The sequence below is a fragment of the Crotalus tigris genome, unplaced genomic scaffold (assembly GCF_016545835.1).
Source record: "Crotalus tigris isolate CLP2741 ecotype Arizona unplaced genomic scaffold, ASM1654583v1 scf7180000024447.884657, whole genome shotgun sequence".
Taxonomy (NCBI): domain Eukaryota; kingdom Metazoa; phylum Chordata; class Lepidosauria; order Squamata; family Viperidae; genus Crotalus; species Crotalus tigris.
The window spans coordinates 88,626-115,069 of record NW_024100616.1 but is presented as its reverse complement, the minus strand read 5'-3'; the positions used below and the strand labels follow the sequence as shown (position 1 = coordinate 115,069).

General features: G+C 39.6%; 1 protein-coding gene across 2 annotated transcripts in view; it reads right to left on the bottom strand.

Annotated features, from left to right (window-relative positions):
* LOC120303015 (ralBP1-associated Eps domain-containing protein 2-like) overlaps positions 1 to 26,444 on the bottom strand; it is a 118,671-nt gene that overhangs the window by 5,739 nt on the left and 86,488 nt on the right. For both annotated transcript variants that reach the window (XR_005555312.1, XM_039332098.1), the window contains 4 exons: positions 10,611 to 10,688; positions 8,494 to 8,642; positions 6,784 to 6,889; positions 5,578 to 5,631 (listed from right to left, as the gene is read on the bottom strand). Coding sequence is in view for 1 of the 2 variants with exons in the window: in XM_039332098.1 (XP_039188032.1) it covers positions 5,578 to 5,631; positions 6,784 to 6,889; positions 8,494 to 8,642; positions 10,611 to 10,688 (387 nt within the window). In the remaining variant the exon portion in view is untranslated. The remainder of the gene's footprint in view (positions 1 to 5,577; positions 5,632 to 6,783; positions 6,890 to 8,493; positions 8,643 to 10,610; positions 10,689 to 26,444) is intronic.

Sequence of the window (26,444 nt, the reverse complement as noted above, 5' to 3'; positions counted from 1 at the left end):
TCTTAGATATACAAAGGGATAAGAAAGGTTCTTCTCCTTTTTTTAAACAAGCAAAATTACCCAAAGCCTTTTTTGATATGAAGGAGGACTGGGAATTAAGGGACTATTGGCGGGAATGTAACCAAGAGGAGAGAGATTTCACTTTTTTTTCTGATAGACACCAATCCTTTTCAAGAATTGACTTTTTTTTGATTACAACGGACTTGTACAATAGAGTAAAGAATGTAAAGATTTTTCCTAGATCATTGACGGATCATAGCCCAGTTTGGCTGGAGTTGACTCAAGAAAAAGAGGAGAGAAGATCCTGGAGAGTGAATGAAAATTTGTTTAGACAAGAGAAGAATGTTCAAAAGTTAAAGGAGTGTTTAAAGGATTATTTTGTTTTGAATATGTATAAGGGGACTTCAATCTCAATGGTATGGGATGCAGGTAAAGCATTTATGCGTGGTGTTTTGATAAAAATGAATAATTGTTATAAGCGAAAGCAGACTCAGAAACGTAAAGAAATGGAAGATGAAATTAAATCAAAAGAGAAGTCCTTGATTTTAAATCCTTCTGATGAAAGTATTAAAGAATCTTTAAAGTTATTAAGGTCACAATTTAATATGTTGTTAGCAGATCAAGCTGCAACTAACTTGTTGTTTATGAAACAAAATACATTTTGTAATGCCAATAAGCCAGGGAGGTGGTTGGCTTATCAATTAAGAAAGAAACAGAGACAGAGAATAATAGAGAAAATATACTACAAGGGTAAAATAGTTTCTCAGAAGGAATGGATTAAGAAATCCTTTTTGGACTATTACCAAAAGTTATATAAATCTACTAATGTGCAGATATTAGATATAAATAAATATTTAAGTGAGGTTAATTTCCCTAGACTGACAGAGGATCAGAAACATGAAATTAATGGGATAATTACTAAGGAGGAAATTGCGTCAGCAATTCAACAATTGAAATCAGGGAAAGCACCGGGTACGGATGGGTTGACAGCTGTTTATTATAAAGCTTTAATGGAGGAGATGATCCAACCATTAGGTGATCTTTTTAATGGTATTTTACAGGGTTCAGAGATCCCTCCTTCATGGCGTAGTGCTTTTATATCATTGATTCCAAAGGAGGATCAAGATCTTACTTTACCAAAGAATTATAGGCCCATATCTCTTTTAAATGTGGATTATAAGATATTTGTTAAAATTTTGGTAAACAGGTTTATGAGGGTTGTGCCTTATCTTGTGCATAAAGATCAATCTGGGTTTATAACTGGAAGGTATATGAAAAATAATGTTAGACAAATCATTAATGTATTAGAATATTTAGATAAGAACAACCAAGTCTCTGCAGGGCTGATATTTTTAGATGCCGAAAAAGCATTTGATCAATTGAATTGGCATTTCATGTTAAGAGTAATGGAAGAGATGAATTTTGGTGAAAATATATTACAAACCCTTACGGTAATATATCAAAAACAAACGGCGCAACTTATTGTTAATGGAGGTTTGTCAGAGGTTTTTACAATAGAGAAAGGTACTAGGCAGGGGTGTCCATTATCACCACTGTTGTTTGTTTTAACATTGGAAATATTGTTGATTAAAATTCGAGAGTCGCAGGAAATTAAAGGAATAGAAGTTAACAAAAAAGAATATAAGTTAAGAGCCTTTGCGGATGACTTGGTTGTTACTTTGTCGCAACCTGTTCATTCTACAGTAAAACTATTACAGTTGATTCATTATTATGGTTTGGTCTCGGGTTTCAAGATTAATGTTAATAAGACTAAAATTCTACCTAAAAATATGACTAGTCAGGAGAAGCAGACCTTGGCTATCTCGACGGGTTTTGAAATTGTTAATAAGGTAAAATATTTGGGGGTGATGTTATCTGTTTCTAATGCAAAATTATTTAAAAATAATTATGAAAAGTTGTGGGTTAGGGTACAGAATGATTTGAAGAATTGGGAGAAGTTGCAATTATCCCTCATGGGAAGAATTGCAGTGATAAAAATGAATATTCTACCCAAGTTTCTCTTTTTGTTTCAGATGCTACCGATTTTGAAGAATGAGATTAATTTAAGTGAATGGCAGAAAGGCCTTAATAAATTTATTTGGGCAGGGAAAAAGCCAAGGGTTAAGTTTAAAATTATGCAAGACTTTCGTGAGAGGGGTGGACTCAAGGTACCGAATTTGAAATTATATTATGATGCGGTGGTTTTAACACTAATTAGTGATTGGGTAAATTTGACAAATCCTGAGATACTCCATCTAGAGGGATGGGATTTACTTTTTGGATGGCATGCCTATTTAATATTTAATAAAAAGATCGACTGGGTTTTTAAATCTCATATTTTAAGAATTTCTTTACTTAGGACTTGGAGAAAATATTATAAAAGTGATTTTAAAGTACCATTATGGGCTATACCTTGGCATGCGATAGAAGGAATAAAAAGAGGGGCTAAAATGGACATGGTGTCTTATAGACAGTTACTTAGGTGGGATGGACAAAACTGGCAGTTAAAATCACGGGAAGAGTTAACACAAGAAAATATTATTTACTCTTGGTTCCAATACAGGCAACTAGCAGATAGATGGAAGGTGGATTGTAAGGTGGGTTTTCTTAGAGAAGATGAAAATTTTATTAAGCAAGTGAAGGATCAAAGACAAACCCACATTAAGAGAATTTATGGGGTTTTAGTTGAATTGGATTCAGAAACGGAACTAATTAAAGATTGTATGATCAGATGGGCGCAGAATTTTGGTGAGCCAGTTCCATTGGACACCTGGGAAACTATTTGGGTTAGAAATGTCAAATTTACACAAGCACAGAATTTAAGGGAGAATTTCTATAAAATGTTTTATAGATGGCACCTTGATCCACAAAAAATGTCTTTTATGTACCCTGACCTACAACCTAAATGTTGGAGATGCGGGTGTATGGATGCTACTTATTATCATATTTGGTGGTCATGCAGAGAGATAAAAGCATTTTGGATTAAGATATGGTGGAATATCCAGAGAATTTTTAAAAGGAGGGTAAAATTTATTCCGCAATTATTTTTGTTAGTTACTGATTGTGATACAAAGGAGGTTATATTGATGTTAAATTTGATTACAGCCGCGAGGCTGTTAGTTGTACAATATTGGAAGAAGGAATCTTTGCCTACACTGCAGGAATGGTTTTTTAAAGTGTCTAACTTGGCGGAAATGGCAAAGATTTCGGCTTTTTTAAAGCAACAAACGCAAGAGAAATTTCTTGCTGTTTGGGATAAATGGATAAAATTTATACAGTTTAAAATGGATATTAAAAAATATTATATAGCTTTTTCTTAATTTTTATTCTTATATATATATATATATATATATATATATATATATATATATATTTTTCTAATTGTTTTTTTAATTAAGCCTATATTCTGCTCTGGGAAGCTCGGGGGGGGGAAGGGCGGGTGCTTGGGGGAGGTTGGGGAAGGGAGGGTTTCTTGTGTAATGTTTAGTTTTTTCTTTGTATATGTTTTTTGTCTTTGTATTGTTTTGTTTTTTTCCTTTTTTGTAAAATTTATAAAACTTTTAATAATAATAATAAAAAAAGTTACATGATGAGCACCCCTAGTGCTTATGAGCAAGTCTCGAAGTTACAAATATTGCAGCACCATGGCAGTCATTCACCCTTACGAGCAACCGCAGTGGCTCTGCAACATTCACTCTGATTATTCCCTCCCTCCCCAACCCTGCCCGGGTCTCCCTAGGCACCAGGCCTTCAATACTCACCCTGTGAAGATTGAGGTCCTTTCTTGGCTGCTCCAGGCCTTCAGTGCGTTTGCAGAGAATGGAGGCCTAAAGTAATGCCAGATCACGCAAGATCAGTGTGACGAAATCTCATGCTACTGATTTTGCATGGTCTCATGGTAATTTAGGCCTCTGTTCTCTGCAACAGAGAACAGAACCGAAGCCAGGGGATGTTTCTGTGTGTCTCCGGAGGCTGGATTTGGACTCCAGAGGCCTTTTCCAGGCTGCTGAAGCCTGGATTTGAGGCTGGGGAACGTTTCCATGCACCCTGTGTGGCCCGATCTGGGCTCTGGAGGCTTTTTCCAGGCTGCTGCAGCCCAGATCTAAGGCCAGGGGAGGCTTTTGCCTCCCCTGTGGCCCCAATCTGGGCTCCGGAGGCCTTTTCCAGGCCTGATCGGGCCACGAGGGGGTCGCGGAAGCATTCCCCGGCCCCAAATCCAGGCCAGAGTGACTTGGAAAAGGCCTCTGGAGCCCAATTGGACTGTGGAGGGTCACAAAAGCCTCCCCTGGCCTCAGATCCAGGCCACAGCAACCTGGAAAAGGCCTCCAGAGCCCAGATTGGGCTGTGCAGGATACGTGGAAGCGTTCTCTGGCCTCAAATCTGGACAGCAGCAGGAACTGCAGCAGAGAAGAGATGGATCTTTTCCAGGTGAGTCCTGCGTGGCAGGAAGGGAGGGGGAAGCATGCAGTATCTTAGTGGGTTGGAGAGGCCTTGGGAGCCTGTTCCAGCACTAGCCCTCCATGGCCTTCCCCACCCTGAGATACCTTATGTTCGCTTAACGAGCCACATGAGTTTTAACAAACAAGGAAGTGATTTCGTACCTCAAATGAGATTCACTCTACGAGTTTTTGATTTATGGGTGGAATGGGCAGGCTCCATTATACTCATAACTCGAGGATTACCTGTACACTTTAAATAATGACTACTGATCTATGGCTAATATGTTAATATTTTTTGTAAGCAAAAGCATCAAACCTTTCAGTGTTGCTATTTTTGTAAATAATTTTATGAAATTTAAGTAGAAATGTTCACAATTTATAATTGTGAACTAGTAATGAACTAATAACAATTCTATTGGGCTGACTTAACTAACCAATCAATAAGAATGCCCAGTTAGTCTCCTAGCACACAGTTGTGAATAAATAATTTCATGGTCTGGGATAATATACCATCCATTAAAGAACTAGAACTATATTAAACTATGGCTACAGGCCACTGTACATTGCTTCCTTCAAACTGCAGCAGAAATATGGGAACAGTGGCAGCATGTCAGCTTCCAGAAATAGGCAAGAAATTGATATGCAGTGTTAAGTTGTAGAGAGAAGAGGGTGGATATATTTTATCAATACAAGATTTGTGCTTTCTACCAAAGGTGATTAGTGATCGTAAAACAAGGAGGAAAAACTAGGAAGATATTATACATGATAAATACAATGTGCTAAAATGCTCATAGAAAGCATATGAAAATGATAAATAAAAATATAATATAGTATTAAGCAAAATATAAACTAATTTCTTGGATACACATGCACAATATAAATGTCCTCCTCCCTATCCTTTGGAAATAAAGGGGTGGCTAGATTATTGGGAAAATAGACTAGGTATTATGGTTGTCATTTGGATGGTGTGCATCTTCTTGCCAATATGGTAACTGGTACAAGAAATGTAAAGATATTTAGCAACTATTTTTTCCAGATGAAGCTGCCTTATTAGAAAAAAAAATATGCCAACATATTATACAAAGTGTCATGTTTTATAGAACAAACTGTATGTAAAATAATGTCATAAGACAGTTACAGGTCGGTGTTGCTCCAATTGAGTTTCCAGTGCAATTCGTTCCCTGTGAACTTCCTAGATAGCACAAATGATATGAAATAATTAGAGAGCATCTTGGTAGAAACATGCAAATATAAAAACAATCTTGCTTTAAAATGCAGAAGTATGAACTCTACTTTTGCAGTTTCTGAGTTTCACTATGTGTCCTTTCAATAAACTATAGCAACAACAAAATTGACACTCAATTGTTGGATAGCTTGGTAATTTATATGTTCCACCATCATTCCCCTGATTTTTTTTAGTTTAGTTTACATTGTGATTCCTCAAGAAGTTCCAATACCGTATATTAAGAGTACAAACATTTTTTTTCTAAAATATGCTTTAAGTTGCTGAAAGCTGAACTATGGACTTTTGATCTATCTTTGAACTCAACTTGATCAAAAATATGAAAGAAATGCAGTCAATAACCCATGTCAATCACTTGATAAGTAGTACCACTGGAAAGAAGATTTAATGTTAATAATGTCACATATTTTTTCCACAGATGTAGGCAGTAAATAAATTATATTTCAGAAAATAGTTGTTTCAATTTTATTTGTAATTTAGGAAGTCTTTTGCTGTCTTATTTGTAGGAAACTGACTTATTTGCAGTTAAGAAAAAGAATTCTGATCAGTATCTTATGTGCATTCTATATGTTATATATGCATACACACACACACACACACACACACACACACACACACACATATATATAACATATGTAATATATACATATATTAAACATATATTAAAAACCCAAATTATCATTGTAGCAAGGTACCTTTTGCTTTAAAAAGATTAGTTAACTAGAAAGAAGACGTCTTACTTTCCACTTCAAATACATTTTGAATAATGGGAGTATGTCTGCCAAAAAGAACATTTCCTCATCACATGACCACAAAGTTTTGGGGCTTTTTAAGCGCTAATATGATTACATATAAACATTTATTCATACAGGGCCATGAAGGGAGGGGGTAGCTTCTGTCAGTGTAGAAAATGGTATGAGGATGTAGGGAAATCATATTTATCATTTCCATAAATATATTTAAATTTATTTAATTTGTGGAAGGTTCCTTTTCACTCCAGTTCTCAGCCGTTCTTCTATTTCAAGAACATTTATATTTTATACTAATTCTTACATTTTCTTCATGTATAAGTGCAAAAAGAGATGCATGAGCATGCCTTACCTTCAATTGTTGCTGGAGTTCGCTATTCAACCGAACTAACACTGCATTAGCTTCTTTGTTTTTACGAATAGCAGTCTGAACAGCTTTCTTCTGTTTTGAAGACTGTCTGCCAGAGATAAAGACAATCCCTATTTTTAATTAATAGGACAATCTGGATGGTACACAAAGAGGACATGGTGGGCTTGAATTAAAATCAAGGGGAAATATTGGGGTGTGCCTCTTTAAAATATGTAACTCCCGTAGAAAGTCAGTACAATATAAGTAACTATTGTTATGGTCTCCAACCTGATGTCTAATTTCCCTACAGAATTCTCCTCTGTGTTTCCTTCCTGAATAGAATCAACTTTATTTCTAAGAACAACTTAGGCCCACAAATATCCTGAACTCTTATTCAGATCTTTCTGAACGGACATAAACACCCTTATTGTAAATTGTATGTTCTGCAACATTCTAACATAAATATTTTTCCAATTCTAGATGTTAAAAAGGCTATTTCCATAAATATACATCATCAAGTTTCAGATAAATCCATATGGAGGGATCTCTAATCCAAAATGATGATGTACTGACCTAACTGCCCTCTCATTATATGGTCATTTCATATGACCATATACTCTGAGTGGCATACAAACAACCCATAAAAACTATTTAAAAAACATTTAAGATAAACAAAAGTTAATATTATTATGAAAAGGCTAAGAGAAGACATCAGATTATAAAAATGGAGCCATCTCATCAGATCTCCATTTCCTTGGGATCCTAAGGCCTGTTGATACAATCAGGTTTTAAGGAACTTCTGAAAAGTTGGCAGAGATGGGACCAATTTTGTCAAAAGTGAGATAACAGAATAGAATAACAGAGTTGGAAGGGACCTTGGAGATCTTCTACTCCAACCTCCTGTTCAGGCAGGAAAATTTATACAATGTCAATCAAATGGTTGTCCAATCTCTTCTTAAAAACTTCCAGATAATAATAAACTTTATTGTCATAATCTGTTCCACTTATAAGGAATGTTTCCTACTGGCATAATATATTAGAGGGAAATGCTTGAATTAAACATAATTTGTTTTCCACAGTTAGAATGAGATGGGGAAGTCAGTTGAAGAGACTATGAACTTTTCAGGAAAAGGCACTGGGAGATTCAAGAGCTCAAACTGTCAATTCTGTCAAACTGTCAAACACTGGTTCTAAGGAGATTTCAAATTTCCACATTATTCCACATTATTCATATTATTTCCCAGAACATTTGGGGAAAAGCAAGGACTGATGCTGAACAGTCTGACACTGTGTATCAGTGCTATAGCACATTTAGTTGTCCTCATCTGTTAACCACATTAGAGTCGTGGAAGGGACATACATTTTTTCTGTCCAGGCTATTGCAAAACATCAATGTTCTCCACCCACAACTGAACCATGGATTAACTATTCTCTAGAGAGTCCTCTACATAGTCCAGAGGGTAATATTTTAGCAGCAGAGACATTTTCACAACGGGTTTGCATTCCCTAAACTAATAATAAGAAACGAATTGCACAAACGCTATCTCTATCTGTTCTTTGTGTACTGTGTATTGTCCCTAAAAGAGATATTTTCAAAGTAGCTGACTTGCATTTTATCCCATATTACCTCTGAAGCATATCTAAGCCCCTCTGTGTTGTCACAAAACCCACACCTCTCCCAGTTTCTCATGTAGCATAAGTCAGCCCTTTTACTTTGGAAATGCATGGTGAGGTTTGATGGTAGGTAAGGAAGAAGCAGTTGCACTTTTCTTTGGGGAAAGTTCCTGGTTCTCCAGCATGTGGCTTTCAGGTTGGAATTTCCTGTGAATTGTCTTTGATGATAGCTGAGAAAGTACAAGGTCCTGTGAAATAAAAAATAAATCATTGTTTTTTTAAAAATATTTTTATTAGACATTTCAAAACAATATGGAAACTTTGAAGACAAGGAACAAAAAAGAGATAAAACAATAAAATAAACAAGGGATCTACAAACATCTTAAAAGCTATAATTTTCCAGTAATGTATACTGAATTGATAGTTGATTGTGAATAATGGAATATACCATATCTTTTAATAAGCCTGAAAATGGCTATTAAACTCCAAACCAGAATTTCCCAAACTTTCTTGGTTAGTGTCTCAGTAATTTTTTTCATAGTGCCTCACAGTTTCCAATTGTGCACCTTATTACCCTAGGATACTGCAGTGCACAGTTTGGGAACAGTGGGGTTAACAAAAGCAGCAAACTCTTAAAGGCACTTTGGGATATTTAAATATTCAAGGTAAACACAGTGATACTAGATTATTTTTTTTTGCACTGTGTCGAACATAAGACAAGTATTGCTTTATTCCATTCGAACATGGAGAATAAAATACAAGTTTGTCTTTTGGTAACAGGGTATTTCGTCAATTGTAAAACCCATTGTGGCATCCTCTTTATGAACAGACAACATTCTTCTGGCTACTTTCATGCTTTCAGTCAATACATCCTATGCTTTATTGATGTGTTCTAAGGCCCAAATCTTTGTTAATTTCAGCAATAAGCTTTGACACTGGCACAATACAAAGATATTTCTGCAACTCTTTGTTTAGGACTGAAGCAATATTTCAAGTATTAAATGAAAAAATGGACTAAAAGTGAGCACTCTAAAAAATGTTACTTGAAATATGAAGCAGAAGATACTATGGAACATAGGTTAGGCTACTCATAAGGGAATGTACAGTATATCAATACAAATATAATACAACACATTACAATACCATCACTCTAGAAAAAAACAGCTTTGTAGAATGAATTATTTTAGCCTGAAAGTTAATTATAGCTGAAAAATATCTGTAAAGCATCCAGTCTGTACACTGTTAATATTAACAGAACTACTGCTAAAAAAAGGAAGTATTGTGCCATCTTGTAGAATTTTACATGTTCAGGGCACATGTGTTTATTTGGCAGTCTGCAATTGCTGCCAATCTCTTGATTCCAATCCAGGTATTTTACTTGAACATTCTGCCAGGGATGCTATACTTTTCTAGTACTGGATTTATTCATATATAGGAGACATGGAGTCCTTCTGCCAAATAATTCATCTTTATAAATGCAACATGAGTTATGCTAAAAAATATTGTCACAGCATTAATCAACTGAACTAAAAAATATATCTCAGCTCAAAATACCTAATTATATAACTTCATGAATTTATTATTATGAAATCCTGGGAAAAATTTCTTACTTTGAAAATTAATTAATGATGGGAAAGTCTGATTCTTTCTACCAGAAATAATTTCAATGGCAGTAGGATATTATTATCCAATCTTTATTTAAAAATAGGTATACTTCTTTTCTTTAAGCCTAATACTGAGATAATCTTTCCTTGGATTAAAAACTCTGAAAGATTTTCAGATGCTCAGATGTATGTTCACTGTCTTGAGATATTTATAAGAATAATAAAGACAGGATTTTTTAAAAACAACAACTAATAAATCATACATCTGTTGATTTTATTAGCTTTTTGATTAAGACTGCAATTTTAAGAAGACAGACTTATATTTTCTCAGTTTTAAGGGACCAAGATTAAAATATTACATGAGCAATTTTCTTAGCTTTAATATTTTCTTTGTTCCATAAAAACACAATGACAATAATACATTTTATTAGAAACTAAAAATGGCAAAATGGCATAAACAATGGGAAATAAAAACAGTAAAGGACAATGCTGAAGTTATCTATGCCATACTGAACAATATAATTATATGTATATATGGAAGTATATAATTAATTTTATACTGTAGATCTGGAAAGAGGACTTACTACTGAAGATTACATGATATGGCCTTACCTTTTTTGCTGGGTTGTTTTCTGGTGATGGAGAAATATTCACTGGCAAATGTGAGTTTATTTCATAGTCTTGTTCTATCTGTAATAATGTGAAAACTTCTGTAATATCAAAAATTGCAGCCTACTTTCATTCTTACTTTGGATATGGTCATGATACAAGCTCTGTCACTTTTCTAGGCACATTCAGACATAACATGCTTCCACATATAAAGAGTAAAATTCATCTCCCAATGTTGATTATTGGATTCTATGGAAGCCTTTTAGTTTTTAACGTTTGACAGGACTTCCAGAGATGAGCTTAGTTTTTAAAGTTTGGGAAGTTTATTCTCCATTCCAATTAGTTTCCTGGATACACACTTTCTCCCAGTTATTAGGAAAAGATGCTGTTCATGCCTATTTGTTGTGTGGAGAGAAAGAAGAGGAAACAGTTGCTGCTACATTTGTTGTCATGTTTACATTGAGAATAAAACCTGGCTCATACTGAGAGAAATTCTGAGCCAAGGTGGGTTTTTTTTTTTTTTGCATATTTACTACACTGTTGTAATGCCTGGAAGTGTATACTGAAACCATGGATACAATCTAAAAGCACTGTCACTTGTCAGTTGTAATTTTGTGCACTACACTAGAAATCTCCACGGAATAAAGACTTTATTGTAAATGAACCTGCTAAATAATAGTGATTTGTGCAATATCAGGAAATAATAAAATAAAATTGCAACAGAAATGTTATTTATGTCATGAGAATGCTATCAAAGTTCACATCTCATTTAGAGTTAACAAGAAGCAAACATTTACTTCCATTAAGAGTTTAGATTTCTGCATTTGATCACCATTGGAGACTTGGAAAGACCTTCATAGAAATGTGTATCTTTGCGAGAAAAAAGCCAAAATAATTCAGAAACAAAATTCCCAGGGCTTTTGTTTTCTTTTGGAAAATGTTGGAAAAAATAAAAACAAAACAAAAATCTCTCCAAAGAAGCACTTACTGTTAAGATAATGCTTAGAATAAGACAAGAGTTTATTCATTGTTATCTTTTACTCTTTCAAAGTATATTAGGGAGACTTTTATCTGGACGACTAGAACACTACAGTTCTATAGAGAGGAGAAGTAGAACTTATTTGTGTTAGTGTCTTGGAACATGTTATTATTGGGGCTGTGCAAAGTTCGTAAAAATGATGCTTCAAAAAGCATATTATAATAAGTGATGCATTCTTCCTCAAAATGTTACAATAACTTTAGAGCTTCTTCGACATCACAGTACAGAGTTTAGCTGACCAAACTACCAGCTTCAACATATGCTAAGAAATCAATTTGGTTCAAAAGAAAAGTCCTAAAGAGAAATGTAAGATGAAGAAATTGAATAAATGGCTGTAAAACTGAACATTTGCCTTCAAAGTCTGGCTGAGAATACCAAGTTAACACTTCACAGCTACAGAACTATTACCCCTTTTCTTTTTCTGTGTATGCAGCTTCTTAGGCCCTATAAGTTATCTTCTAAAAAGTTATTGATATTTCCATAATTGTTTTAATTCTAATTATATATTGGGGTACTCTGTCAATGGGTTGGAGTAGTCTAGAAACTACAGAAATGAATGAATGAATGAATAAATATGTTTTCTGAAATCCTCTTTTAGCGTATAAAACTCCAGATGCCTTACATATAATGAAAAGTATCGAAGGATAACTTCATTTTCAATTAAAAAGATTTTGAATAATATAACCATCAGACATTCCCTACATACAGTCTATGTATAAGACAGCAACAACTATGCATCTCATTTTCTAAACTTTCCTAATTGAGTATTTTATTTTTCATTTTTATCCTTTAATCTAGAAAAACCAGGCCACATAGAACAATGTGTGCATCTTAATAGAATGTTTAGTATAGGTAGTCTTCAAGTTATGAATATAATGGAGCCTGATTTCCAGCTCCGTGGTGTTTCTCCCCACAGCTCAAGATGCTCTTCTTTAGCTGGACAAACGAAAAATCAGCACTGCAAACAGAAGAAATGTGCAGGGAAACCAAAGGAGTTTGTGGGATTAAAAAAAAAAAAGTTCAATCAGACCTTCCAACTTTGTGAGATCTTTCTTTTTTTTTCACGAGAAGTTAGAAGGTCTGACTGAACTTTTTTTTTTTTTGTAGTCCTACGAACTTTGGTTTTCCTTCATGTTTCTTCCGTTTGCAACATAGCTTTTCCATTTCTCCAGTGAAAGAATAGCATCTTCAGCTGCAGGGAGAAACACCATGGAGCTGGAAGCAGGTGTCAAGAATGAAACATGGGCAGCTATATGCCTCTCCGTTTCAACTTGTCATTAGAGATGGAGAAGGTATTGACTATGAATGGATTAATTTGCAGAAATGAAACATCTGCAGTCCCACTGGGCCTGTACGTCACAAAATGACCCTGTAGGTCACAAAACAGGCCTGTACATCATGTGATTGAGGTTTTCAGGAAGGCAGTTGGAGTGGAAGTTTCCACATGGTAGTGGAGTTGAGCCAAGATGGCAGCAGCGTAGGAAGCAGTATCAGTTTATGAGGAGAGAAGTTACAAAATTAAGTAGGAAAGTACAAAGAGAGGAGGGAAAAGAGAGGAAAAAGGAGCAGAAAGTTAGATAAGGAAGATAGAAAGAATAAAGGAAAAGAAGAAATTGTGGTAAGGAAGCAAAACAGCAGCACAGCAAATGAATGGTTGTACGTGGAGTCAGAGGCAGACGGCAACAGAGAACAACAGATCCAGCTCAGGAGCCCAACTAAGCAGCCCGATGCTGGAAAAGGGGCAGCTGAGAGCAGCAAACTGGTGGCTGGACAGCAGACAAGAAGGGACGCTGTTGAACTGGTGGGTCACAGTATATTCAGTAATTGCCTAGATCCATACTCCAATCTAGGTAGCCCAGCTTGAGGGGGCAGTCAGGCATCCCGACCTAGGGCACAGGAAACTAGAGGTAGCCCGACTACCACAGCCCTCCCCCTGCATCTTTCCAGCCCCTCAATCCTCCCCAATGACTTGTCCAAGGTGGAGGGCTTGTGGAGAACTTGATCAACATTCCCTCCCCAGAGAGATCAACAGTCTCCCCTCAGTCTCCTGCTAGCCTGGCAGCCTATCTGGTGTGGCAGAGGACAAAGGGCCTGGAGCAATCAGTTCGCTGTGAGAAATTGGTGATAGCAAAATCTGTGGAGGGGAGAAACGTAGCAGCAGAATCAGCAAAGAGGAGAAATGCAGCAGCAGCAGAGAGATGAACAGCACAGCAGCAGCAATAGAGGCGCATTGAGTTAGAGAGCTCTGATCTCTAAAGCTGAGTGGCCGGCTGAGCGGAGCAGACCAGATAGCAGAGCTGAGCCAATCAGAAAGCTGAACAGCAGGCCTGATCAGAGCAGAGACAAGACCGAAAATACCCGAGCACCGAAAGAAAGAATGGAGCTGGCAGAGAAAACGACAAGAGGCCAGAGCAGCAAACAACAGAAGTGAAGGGAACTTAAGTTTGAGGTCCCAATAGGAAGGGAGGGAAGATCCCAGTAGAGAATAAAAATAAATATAGGACAGAAAATAAATAAATAGGCAAATAATAAGGACAAGAGTGGAACATTAAAAATCAAGGAAGAATAGCACTAATAAAGAGGCAAATCTTAACAAGATAAATCTCAAATAATAAGGTAGGGAGGAATTGGAGCTCAAAAACATTAAAAAATAGATGGAAGAAAAGGATAAATAAAACATAATAGTAAGAACGTTAAATGAACAATAAAATAGAAAAAGGAGCACAAACAGGCAGAAAAAAGGAGAGGGAAAAAATAGGCAAAATTACCTAGAACAGAGAAGGAAGAAACAAGGCTAACAGCAAAGCACATCCGCCAAAGAGGGATTTTCAAACAACAAACTATTGTGGAATGCAATACATGTTCCATGTATGTGCTTATGCCCAAAGAACACCCAAAGTTTGCATTAAATGTAAACTATGTGAACTACTAGAGGAAAAAGTAAGGGATCTAGACGCAATTCTAGCCAGACTCCAACCTACACAAGAAAGCTATACCCAAACCGAACCAAATAAAGAACAAATAACTCCCAGAGGATTTGACCCTACTGATAAACACTTGGAGGACGACAAATGGAGGTATGTCACACATAGAAGGACAATAATCAAAGAAAGAAGCAGCATAGATCTAATAAACTCCTACTGCCCAATCTAACCCAATCAGAAGTAGACCCATTAAAACTGAGCAATCAATTTGTCCCCCTAGATGGAAATACGCAGACCCACAACCTCCCCTCCCAAAGAAAACATGCAGACAGCTAGCAAAGAAACATCACTACAAACCAATCAGTCTAACATCAATACCTGGGAAGATCCTGGAAACAAACAAAGTTATAACTGGTAGCCAGCAGGGATTTGTTAAAAACAGATCATGCCAAACCAATCTTATTTCATTCTTTGATAAAGAGACCAAATTAATAGACCAGCGAAATACTGTGGACATAATACACTTAGATTTCAGTAAGGCATTCAACAAAGTAGACCACAACCTACTGCTTGGTAAGGTAGAAAAAGGTGGAATAGACAATATCGCTACCAGAGGGATTTGTAGCTGGTTGACAAACTGTACTCAACGAGTAGTCCTCAATGGTACTACATCCACATGGAGAGAAGTAAGCAGTGGGGCACCACCAGGTTCCATCTTAGGCCCAGTACTCTTCAATATCTTCATCAATGACTTACTGTAGATGAGGGAATAGAAGGGGAACTCATCAAATCTGCAGGAATAGCCAACACTCCAGAAAACAAGCTCAGGATCTAAATAGATCTTGATAAACTTGAACAATGGGCCCTATCAACAAAATGAATTTTAATGTGGAGAAAAGCAAAGTTTTACATTTAGGCAGGAAAAATCAAAGACATAAGTACAGATTAGGTGAGACCTGGCTCAAAAACAGTAACTGTGAGAGGGTCCTTGGAGTCGATGATCACTTGACTATGAGCTAGCAGTATGCAGCAGCAGCCAAAAAAGCTATACAATCCTGGGTTGTATAAACAGAGGCATAGAATCAAGATCACACAAAGTATCAGTACCGTTTTATAAAACTCTAGTGAGACCACACCTGGAATACTGCAACCAATTTTGGTCACCATACTACAAAAAAGATGTTGAGACTTTGGAAAAAGTTCACAGAATAGCAATTAAGATGATCAAAGGCCTAAAACATCTGAAGAACAGCTGCAGGATTTGGGTTTCGTTAGTCTAAAGAAAAGAGGAAACGGGGGTGACACGATAGCAGTATTCCAGTATTTGAGGAGCTGCCACAAAGAAGAGGGCATCAAATTATTCTCCAAAGCACCAGAGGGCAGGACAAGAAACAATGTTTGGAAACTGACCAAAGAGAGAAACAACCTGGAATTAAGGAGAAACTTCCTAACAGTGAGGACAATTAACCAGTGGAATAGCTTGCCTTCAGAAATCATGGGTGCTCCATCACTGGAGGTTTTTAAGAAGAGACTGGACAGTCACTTGTCTGAAATGGTATAGGTTCTCCTGCTTGAGAAGGGGGCTGGACTAGAAGAGCATCCAAGGTTCTATTCTATTCTATTCTATTCTATTCTATTCTATTCTATTCTATTCTATTCTATTCTATTCTATTCTATTCTATTCTATTCTTTGCAGAAAAGGTCACCGAGCAGTCGGCTGTCGCAGCAGACTGCCAATGAAAAGGAAGGATCGCCAGCTGAGCTGAAAATCAATGAAAGTCGCACTGAGCCAAAAGGAGTTGGCACTGAGAAACGCGGAGGTTGTAGAGCTCCCACGGCCTCATGGGGTGGAGGGTCGAGCTCCGACCTCACCGGGCGATGACGTGGAAGCCGCAGAGAGCCACTACAATGATGACCCCTGGGTAAGTGGGTCGATCAACCTGATCACAGTGCCCCATACCAAGCACTGGGAATAACATTGGCAGCCCTACTGGGCTCGGGGTATACCCACTGCCTGATTAGCTTAAAACTAGTGGGCAGAATGGGGGCACCCCTCAGGACATTGAAGACTCCCCTTGCCTTCTGCCAACTTGATGGGTCCCTTGCAGGGGGAATCTGGCCAGTTTTGCCACCAGACCCCTGAACGTAGTGATGGGAAGCCACTAAGGACTTTAATGTTTATCCTACAGTAGCCCCTGGCATGGAGTGGCCACTGGTGCTGAGGCTAATGTGGCTAAAGAAATGGAACCCCATAGTTGATTGGAGGGACACCTGAAATTCCTGAAGAAGAGGACCCCTCCCCATCCAAGGATGAGAGTGGGAGGAGTAAACCACAATGCAAAGTAGCATCTGCCCTCAGTGAGCAGGAACTACACAGCCTCACTCCACAATACTGGGACTTAGCAGAAGTGTTCAGTAAGCAGAGATCGGATAAGCTCCTGCCCCACCGACCTACAGACTATGCCATTGAGATTGTCCCGTGGTCGAAACTTCCAAAGCCAAAGTTGTATTCCATGACCCCTAGGAAGTTGGACAAACTTTGCAAGTTCATCGATAAAAACTCGGCACTGGGTTTCATTCAACCTGCCAGACCCAAGTCCTATTTAGGGAAAAGAAGGATGGCTCTCTTCGTCTCTGCGTGGATTATAGGGGTCTGAACACTGTGTGCATGGAAAATGTGTACTCCCTTCCTCGAATGAGAGACATGTTAGCATACCTGTCAAAAGGGAAGATTTTCTCCAAACTAGGCTTGTGGGAAGCTTACTATCGAATACGAATAAGGAAGAGGGATGAATGGAAAACGGGTTTCAATTGCCCCCTGTGTTTTCAATTTAGGGTGCTACCCTTCAGACTTCAGGGTGGCCCTGCTGTTTTCATACAGTTGATTAATGAGGTTCTTTATGAGCATCTGTACAAGGGGTTTTTGATATATCTTGATGACATCCTAATCTACACTGTAACAAAAGCAGAGCATGTCAAACTGGCCAGAGCAGTGTTGAATAAACTGTGCTCTCCTAAGTTGTATGTCAAACTTTCAAAGTGTGAATTCGACAAAGATCGCATTGATTACTTGGGCTATCACATCTCATGCAAGGGGGTAGAGATGGATCCAGAGAAAGTGCGGGCCATGCTAGAATGGGCCCCCCCTTGTATCAGAAAGCAACTGCAAAGCTTCCTGGGCTTTGCAAATTTTTACTAGCAATTTATCCTGTCCTTCACACAAATTGCGCTCCCCATTACAAATCTGTTAAAGATGGAAGGTGGGGGATAAGCCAAAACCCAGCCAACCACTGAGATGGACGGTGGAATGTCCGGCTGTCTTTGAAAAGTTAAAGTGACTTTTTTCCGCAGAGCAAGTGTTTAAACACTTGGATCTGGAGAAGACTTTTGTCATTCAAGCTGATGCCAATAATGTGGTGGTAGGCGCAGTACTCCTCCAGAAAAACAAGGTGGGCCAGCTACAACCCTGTGCTTACATGTCTAAAAGGTTATCTGAAATGGAGCAAAAGTGGACAGCTTGTGAAAAGGAGGCCTATGTGGTATGATGGGCTCTCCTAACTTGGAGACATTTCCTAGAGGGGAGTAAAATACCCTTCCAGATGTGGACTCATCATAAAAATCTCAAAGAATTATAAACTCCTAAAAATCTGTCCCCAAAACAAGCTCAGTGGGCGCAACACTTTCACCGGTTCAACTTTATGATTCACTACATCCCTGGGGGAAAGAATTTTCTGGCAGATGCCCTATCTAGAATGCTGCAGTACAACAGTGTACAGTCTGAAATAGTTAAGCCAATGCTGTCTCCAAAACAATTGGCAGCACCAGTTACTACATGGGCGCAAACCAGAACCCCTGCGCAACTAGATCAGATAACAGCCCACAAATTTAAAAAAGCACTAGGAATTGATGAGTAGTTTTTGAACCATAAAAACCTGTGTTTAATAAAAGATGACCTGGCCTGGGTGGAAGATTAACTGTTTGTTCCAGAAACCCTGACTAAAAGTTATGCACGTGGGCCACGACTCCAAGATTGCTGGACATTTTGGGTTTGTCAAAACCCTACACCTACTTAAGAAACAATTTTGGTGGCCCTCCTTAAAAAAGGACATTGAAAGCTATGTGGCCAGTTGCCCCATGTGTGCAGCAGCAAAGCGAAGGCAAGGAAAAATGCCAGTGCTGCTTCAGCCGTTAGTGAGCCTTCAGCACCCTGGAGAGAGATATCTATTAAATTTATTGTAGAGCTTCCTGAAAGTGCAGGAAATATGGTTATTTGGGTGGTTATGGACCTGTTCTCGAGGCAGGCCCATTTCATCCCATGCTCAAAAATCTCAACTGTCAAAATGCTGGCTAAACTCTTTATAGATTTCATGGAGCCCTGCAACATATAATCTCAAACAGGGGGGTCCAGTTCTAAGTTCTGGAAAGCTTTTCTCGACTTTTTGGGTTCTAGCCAGGGACTGTCATCTAGTCATCCTCCTCAAATGAATGGTGGGACAGAGAGACTGGACTCTATTCTAGAACAATATCTTAGATGCTTTATCAACTATCAACAAGATAATTGGACTGATTTGTTACCTTTTGCTGAGGTTGCTTACAACAATGTTGTGCACTCAAGTACAGGTTTCACCTCTTTCCAGATTGCAAATGGGCAAATCTTTGTCCCGATGCCAGAGATACCCACAAAAAAAACCAGACATCCCATCCCTGCAGGATTGGATCAAGCAATTGCAAAATACATGGCCAGTAGTTCGCAGGGTACTGGATGATGCCAAAGCCGCTTATAAAGCTCAAGCTGACAAAAAGTGGAACCTAAACCTTTCAATGTGGGAGATAGAGTTTACCTTTCTACCAAATACTTACAGTCCTTGCAGTCCTCTAAAAAATTGGGCCCCAAATTTGTTGGGCCTTTTCCTATTAAGCACATTATCAACCCGGTAACTGTCGAACTAGAGCTCCCTAAGAGCCTACAACAAATCCATCCTGTTTTCCATTGTAGCTTATTCAAACCAGAGATTACATCTAACCTTAGGCTACCTGCACCTGTAGTGCCTACACCCATATTGGTCGAAGGTGAACAACACTTTGAAGTGCAGGAGATCCTAGACTCCCGCATACACCATAGTTCCACCTAGTACTTAGTTGCTTGGAAAACCTTCCATCCTCCCAGAAAGAATGGGAATATAAGAAACATGTTAGGGCTCCAAAGTCAGAGCTTTTCAACCTTTTCAACGATTGTACCACTTTTAGGATACGGCAATATTCGAGTACCACCAGTTGCCTAGCAAGGTGTCAAAAACTTGATGACTCCCCTAAAGGAGGAAAATTGATAAAGTACAGGTAGTCCTCAACTTACAACAGTTCACTTAGTGACTGTTCAAAGTTACAGCAGCACTGAAAATGTGACTTATGACCATTTTTCACACTTATGACCGTTGCAGCATCCCCAGGGTCACATTTACATTCGGATGCTTGGCAACTGATTCATACTTATGATGGTCACAATTTCCCAAGGTCATGTGATCCCCTTTTGCAACCTTTTGATAAGCAAAGTCAATGGCTGGGGGTCATGGCCAGCTCAACATCACTCAGGTTGGGAGGCATCTGTGGGGGGCAGGCGGGGGTGTGGAGGAGATCCAGGGATCTCCGGTAGAGGGGGGTGGGACTGGGGTGAGCACCAGGGCATGGTCCACTGGAGGAGCCTTACTTTCCCTCTTGGGCTGCGCAGGGGACTCCCAGACGGTGGTGCGGGCGGCACGGAGCCCTGGACAGTGGAGGGCAAATGCCCAGCCCGACCCTTGAGCTCCCGGGGCACCAGGACCCTGCAGTCCAACCCAGTCCAGCCCCACTTCCCTGAGAGGTTGCCCGGCTGCACTTACCTCCTCCTCAAGGCTGCTGCTGCTGATGTGCCCACTTTCCTTGGCCTGGTTGCTCATGGTGGATGCAGGAGGACAAAGTGTGTGGGTCAGAGGGAGACCCATTCCCTCGCCATGTGAGGAGATCCGGCTTCGTAACCAAAGCATCCTTTGTGATAGGTTGGGGAGACCACCAGGATAGACCAGGAGGAGGGGGCAAGGGGATAGCGAAAGGGCAGCAGGGCTGCTGGTGGCCAAATGGTAAAGCAGCTTCCCTCAGACCCTTCCTTCCTTCCTTCCTTCCTTCCTTCCTTCCTTCCTTCCTTCCTTCCTTCCTTCCTTCCTTCCTTCCTTCCTTCCTTCCTTCCTCTTTTTCCCCTTCCCTCTTCATTCTTTCTTTCTTCTTCCTTCCTCTCTTTCCTTCTTTTTTCTTCCTCTTTCCCTTTCTCCTTTCCTATCCATTCTTGGATGCGCAAATGCAAAAGGGGAAACATTTCTCGATGCTTCCTTGTCTTGTGATTAAATGCCACTTTTGCTAGTAGTTTGTGGCCACTTAAAAGATTGAGAACAAACCAGGCTCAGTTTATCCCATACTTGCATTTAGTGGGGCGTCCACAGACAACATCACAGCAAAACTGTTGAAATTGTGGCTGTGATAGTTGATCAGAGCTCCTTCACTTTTTATGTGCAACAGCTTTAGCGTTTAGGATCATAGGTATCTTAGTTGCTTTTCTATTAATACATAATCTTAAAAGGGCTCTTCTATAGAGACCCTGACTTGGTCTAATTCAGACTGGAAATATAGTAAAGGAAAATATTTTTCCCCACTCTGCTTTGTCCTGTTTTCCCCACTGGAAATGGCTGTTAGCAACACACAAGGAGGGGATACTTTCCTAAGAGCTCAAGAATTGGTATTCATGAAAATTGCTTTCTCCTTTGAAATGGGGCATTTCCAATCAAGTTGCCTCTCCTTCCTTCCTTCCTTCCTTCCTTCCTTCCTTCCTTCCTTCCTTCCTTCCTTCCTTCCTTCCTTCCTTCCTTCCTTCCTTCCTTCCTTCCCTGCTTTTTTTTTAAGCTGCAGAGGCTCTGGGCAGAGGTGACAGCAGGCAGGCAGCGGTGGGCAGAGGCTTCACATTTTGACCCCTCCCCGTCGTTGCCTCTGTGCTCTCCTCTCCTAGACCCACACACGTGGCAGACTGCAAACTAATGAAAGCTGGTTTTTTTGGAGTTGTTTCTTTTTCTCAATTTGCCACTTTTTCTCAATGTGCCTGCCCCTCTCAGCTCCCACCCCCAGCCCTGTGGAGGGCTGCAAGAAACTCCCATCACAGCTTCTCTCATCTCTCCTGTTCTTTTTCTCCCTGATGTTATAGAGTGGGGCTGCAAGGAATGAGATCCTCCCATGCGCACGCACACACACACACACACACACACACACACATGTGCATGGGTCTGGTAGAGGTGAGCTGAGAGCCATGCAAAGTCCCTTCAGGCACAAAGACAATGACAGGGGGAAGGGGAGGGCTCAAAATGGGAAACCTCTGCCCGGACCCTCGGGCAGCTTAAAAGAATGAACCTTCCTTCCTCCGTTTTTTCCTCCCTCCCCTGCTTCTCTTTCCTTCCTCCATGCTCAGGATGGGATGACGAGAAGGGGAGAGATTGCCAGTGCCCTCTGGTGGCTATAAGGCTAGGTCAGCGAATGGGCATGGTGCTGATCTAGCAGTGAGGGCCATCAAAGCCGGAATGCACTCAGCCTTAGATCCACAGGCAAGCCCTGGAGCCTGCGAGGGCCCCCGTCTCTGCCCAGTCCCCTGGGGGTGCACAGAGGAGATGGCAAGTGTGTTTGAGCGCTGGTGTCCTGGGGGAAAGGGAAGCACTTCTCTTACCTTTTTTCTTCCTCAGTGGTCAGCAGAGATGGTCAGCAGGGATACCGGGTACTCACTGCCTCCTCTTTGTGCACCCAGGGGGCGGGACGGGGGCAGCCCCTCGCTGGCCCTTTCCCACCAAAACCTTCTTTTATATCCTCTCCTCTCCCCCCTTCCTCCTTTTCTCTTCCGGGCACCTCCAGCTTCCAGAAGCACCGGTCAGCTGGAACCCAGGTGCTGATCCTGGCGCCTCTGCCAAGTCCCGACAGCCCTGCAGCTCCAGCTGTCTCTCCCTCAGGCTTGTGCGGCACTGCTGCCACTTCACCTCATTCCTCTCCACTCCACTACCACTTCTCTAGGACAGTTGTGTACCACCTGCCAGGTGCCAAAGTACCACCGGTGGTACGCATCCCACCAGTTGAAGAGCCCTATCCTAGATTACTGAAATAATTTTACTCTAAGTATCCTAATAAGCCTAATTAACATGCCTTTCTCTATTTGTTTTCCCCTCTCCTTTCTCTCTTTTACAAGTGGATCTGTCATTTTTTTAGAGGGGGCTGTATGTCAAGCCCCAAAGAAATGTATCACCTTTCATTCTGTTATATATATATGTACATAAGAAGATTTCTTTCTCCCATATTTGGGTTGACAGGGTGTTCATTCAAGGTAAAAATATATACACTTCTATATTCATTTTTGGAAGCCTGCCTTCTGTTGGGGGGGGATGCTTTCCTTTGCCAACCACACTGCCCTTCCCCCAGGGGAAGGAATGTAGCCGAATACCATCAGCCTTATCTGGAAGACGGTTTGCGCTTGGAGCCAGAGGGAAACGAAACTGAGAGAGACTTTGAGGAGCACGCCAAAGGGGCCAGTTACCAAAACAATGTGGATTGGCCAAGATTCAAACAGACAGTGGGACCCTGGGGAGAGGGGTAATGAATATTGCTTTTGATATAATGCTTGAGAGGTTTTTTTCCTCAGACCTCGCTTTGCTTCCTAGCTGTCACTAATTCCCAATAAAAGTTCATTTTGAGACAATGCCTGTTTCAAGAGTTCTGCTTTCTTGGGAGACCTAGTTGAGGCAGGTCCTTACAACCAAGTAGGAAATTGGGACATAAGTTTCTCGGTCCTTTCCCTATAGCCAGAATTATAAATCCTGTCACAGTTCAGTTAAAACTCCCATAGCTATTAGGGAAGGTTCACCCTGTGTTCCATTGCAGCTTGTTAAAATAAGTCACAGAGTCATCCTTGAGGCCTGGTCTTGTTTTGGTAGAGAGAGAAACTCACTATGAGACAAAACACATCCTTGACTCTAGATTACAAAAGGAAAAACTTACAATATTTGGTGTAATGGAAAGGATATCCCTTGTCAGAAGCTACCTGGCTGAAATATACCGATGTGAAGGCAGACAGATTAATAAAAAAAATTCTATGACAAACATCCTCAGAAGACCAGGAGAATTCCTAACCTGCACTTTTGCTTCCTTTACAAGACTTGCTTTCTTCCTGGGGGTGGGGGTGGTCTGACAGTCAACTCTACAACAAAACTGGCTGCAGCCATTCTGCTCATTCTAGATTGCCACAAGAATGGGAGGGGGTGTGGAGGAATTCTGCTAGTCTAAACATTTCACTGTCCCATGGAAATCAAGGTCATTTCTGTCAGTTAGGTGGGGGGGCATGAGCATTTGGTTAGAAAGCCTGCCAAACTGTTCGATTGGGAAACGTAGCTGATTGATAGCAATGGGGTGGGAAATTTAACTTTGTAATAGTGTTTCTCCTTGAAGGGGATTTCAGATTTGGTTTCACTTTTGATCATGCTAATCTATGTAACCAATAAACATGTTCTTTGAGAAAATCTCTAGCCTCGGAGTTCTGATTTGTTGGGTCTCATCTATTGGAACCTTGACAGTAATACATTCCACCAGAGAATGTTCAAGTCCAAACCTGGAAAAATGGAGTACATAAATATTATGCATCCCTGTTTTAAATAATAAAATTAACAGAAATAAAAACTAGTTGCTGTATCCTTAAAGTACCATCTAGTGGAATTTGACAAAATATTTAAAATTAGAGTGAAGCACTCCTATGATCACCACCTCAACATAACAGTATTTAGATTTTTTTCAACATACAGTATTTAGAATTGTCTAAACCTGGCAATTCCAAATATAATATGTTGAAAAAGAATTAAAGTAGCCAGCTGTAAAGAAGACATGAGAAAAATTATTTACCTGAATATTTTTGTTACTGTGACCTCGGAAATACACCTTGAAATCTTATACAGCACTCCCATTATTTCAAAACCAAAAATAGGTTTTCTATTTATTTGTGCTTTGTTTTATTACATTGGGAGTAGAGGGTTAGAGAAATAAACTGGATTTTAGCAAATTATTTTTTCATGAAGAGGGGATTAATTAGTTTAATAGGGCTGATTCCTGGATAATTATGTGTACTGGGCTGAATTGTACTATCAGCTGCCTAGAATCAGAAATTACATAAAAGTTGCACTAAATAAATCAATAATCAATCATATTTATGATTTCAGCCTTTTTAATTATGCATAAGAATAATTTCAGCCTTTTTAATTATGCATAAGAATCATGCATGCAGTCCAGTCATGATGACTGGTCATGGCGCTCCAAACTTTAGAAACATTTGAAATTGTGCCCATGAAGGTACCTAGTTGCCCTGAATTTATACAACTTGTCCACAACATAAAGTTGCAATCTCAGCATGAACATTTTCCCTCTTGTCTTGCCTAGTGGGAAGATGATTCACAGTAATTTACTTATTTCATTTATCAAATTTACTTATTAAATTTAGATACTGCCCATCTCACTCTTAGACTATTTACTACATTTTTATACTACCACATAGGTGGTATAAAAGATGGCTGCTGCATTTTGTACTAATTTTGTAACAACTGCAGCTTCTGCCAAGGTAACCTCATGCAGAGAACATTGCATTCATATATGAGATGTAACCAGGATATGGGAAGCAATGGTTTTTACCTGCCTATCTAGGAGTAACTCAGTATCTATACAAGTTATATATAGTTGTAACCTGATCCTTGGGGTAATGTTATTACATAATTTCTGAGTACACTGTAGCTCAATCTCTCTAGGATTTAGCTTCAGCTTGCTTTTTCCTATCCAGTTTCTTAAAGCATCTAAACATTGGGGCAGGACTTTCACTATATGACTGAGCCAAAGATATTTGTTTATTAATACTGTATTGTGACACCCACCCAATGATGTTTTGGTTATACATATGAAATCCACTTACTGACAAATAAATCATGAATGGATATGGTCTTACTCGACCAGCAATAATCTTGTTCACCAGCAATAACCTAAAGCCAAAACTCTAGCAATCTCATGATCAGCAGGAGCAACATATCCAGACACCAATCAGTACTAAATTGTAGGACATTCTTCCCTGGAGCGGTCAACCCACTGTTTTCCCATAGTATCATCCCCTACCCATCTTCATGGAAATTTGATATCTCTGACATTTATCTGCTGAGTCTTTCCAAATCTCCTTGCCTCTTTTCTATCATGACCAATAGAGCCACCCTGAATCAAATTCCCTGTCTTCTCCATTTTCCAACTTCCAATTAATGCAACTGACAAAGTCACAATTGTTCTCACAAGACAATGTCTTGTGGAAACCAACCACTCAGACCTGCTTCAACCTCCTTAATCCATACATCTTTAATTCAACTACTTTCCATTCCCTTAATGTGGGAAAAGCTTAATGTGGAAAAATGTGTATTACTGGAAGAAGAGAGGATGTATTGGATGGTGTAATATTGGATTTAGTTTGAAGAAGCTTATATGTACCGCGGAATTACTAATGGACCCAGTCAACACGGTGTCTATTAAGCACTTGTTTGTAAAAATAGAAAATTAATAAAATATTTATATAAAAAAACATAACAGGAGCCCCTATTCCCTTATTCCAGAGGGCTTCCGTTCCAATCTGCCTCTTGTACTTTCTTTGTGATTGTATACCAGTGGTTCTCAACCTTTTTAATGCCGCGACCCCCAACCGGTTGTAAGTCAAGGACTACCCAACCGGTTGTAAGTCGAGGACTTTCCCTGCCCGGGAGCACCGCGCATGTGTGGTGCCGCCCCCTGCGCCAGCCGAGGCGTAGCTGG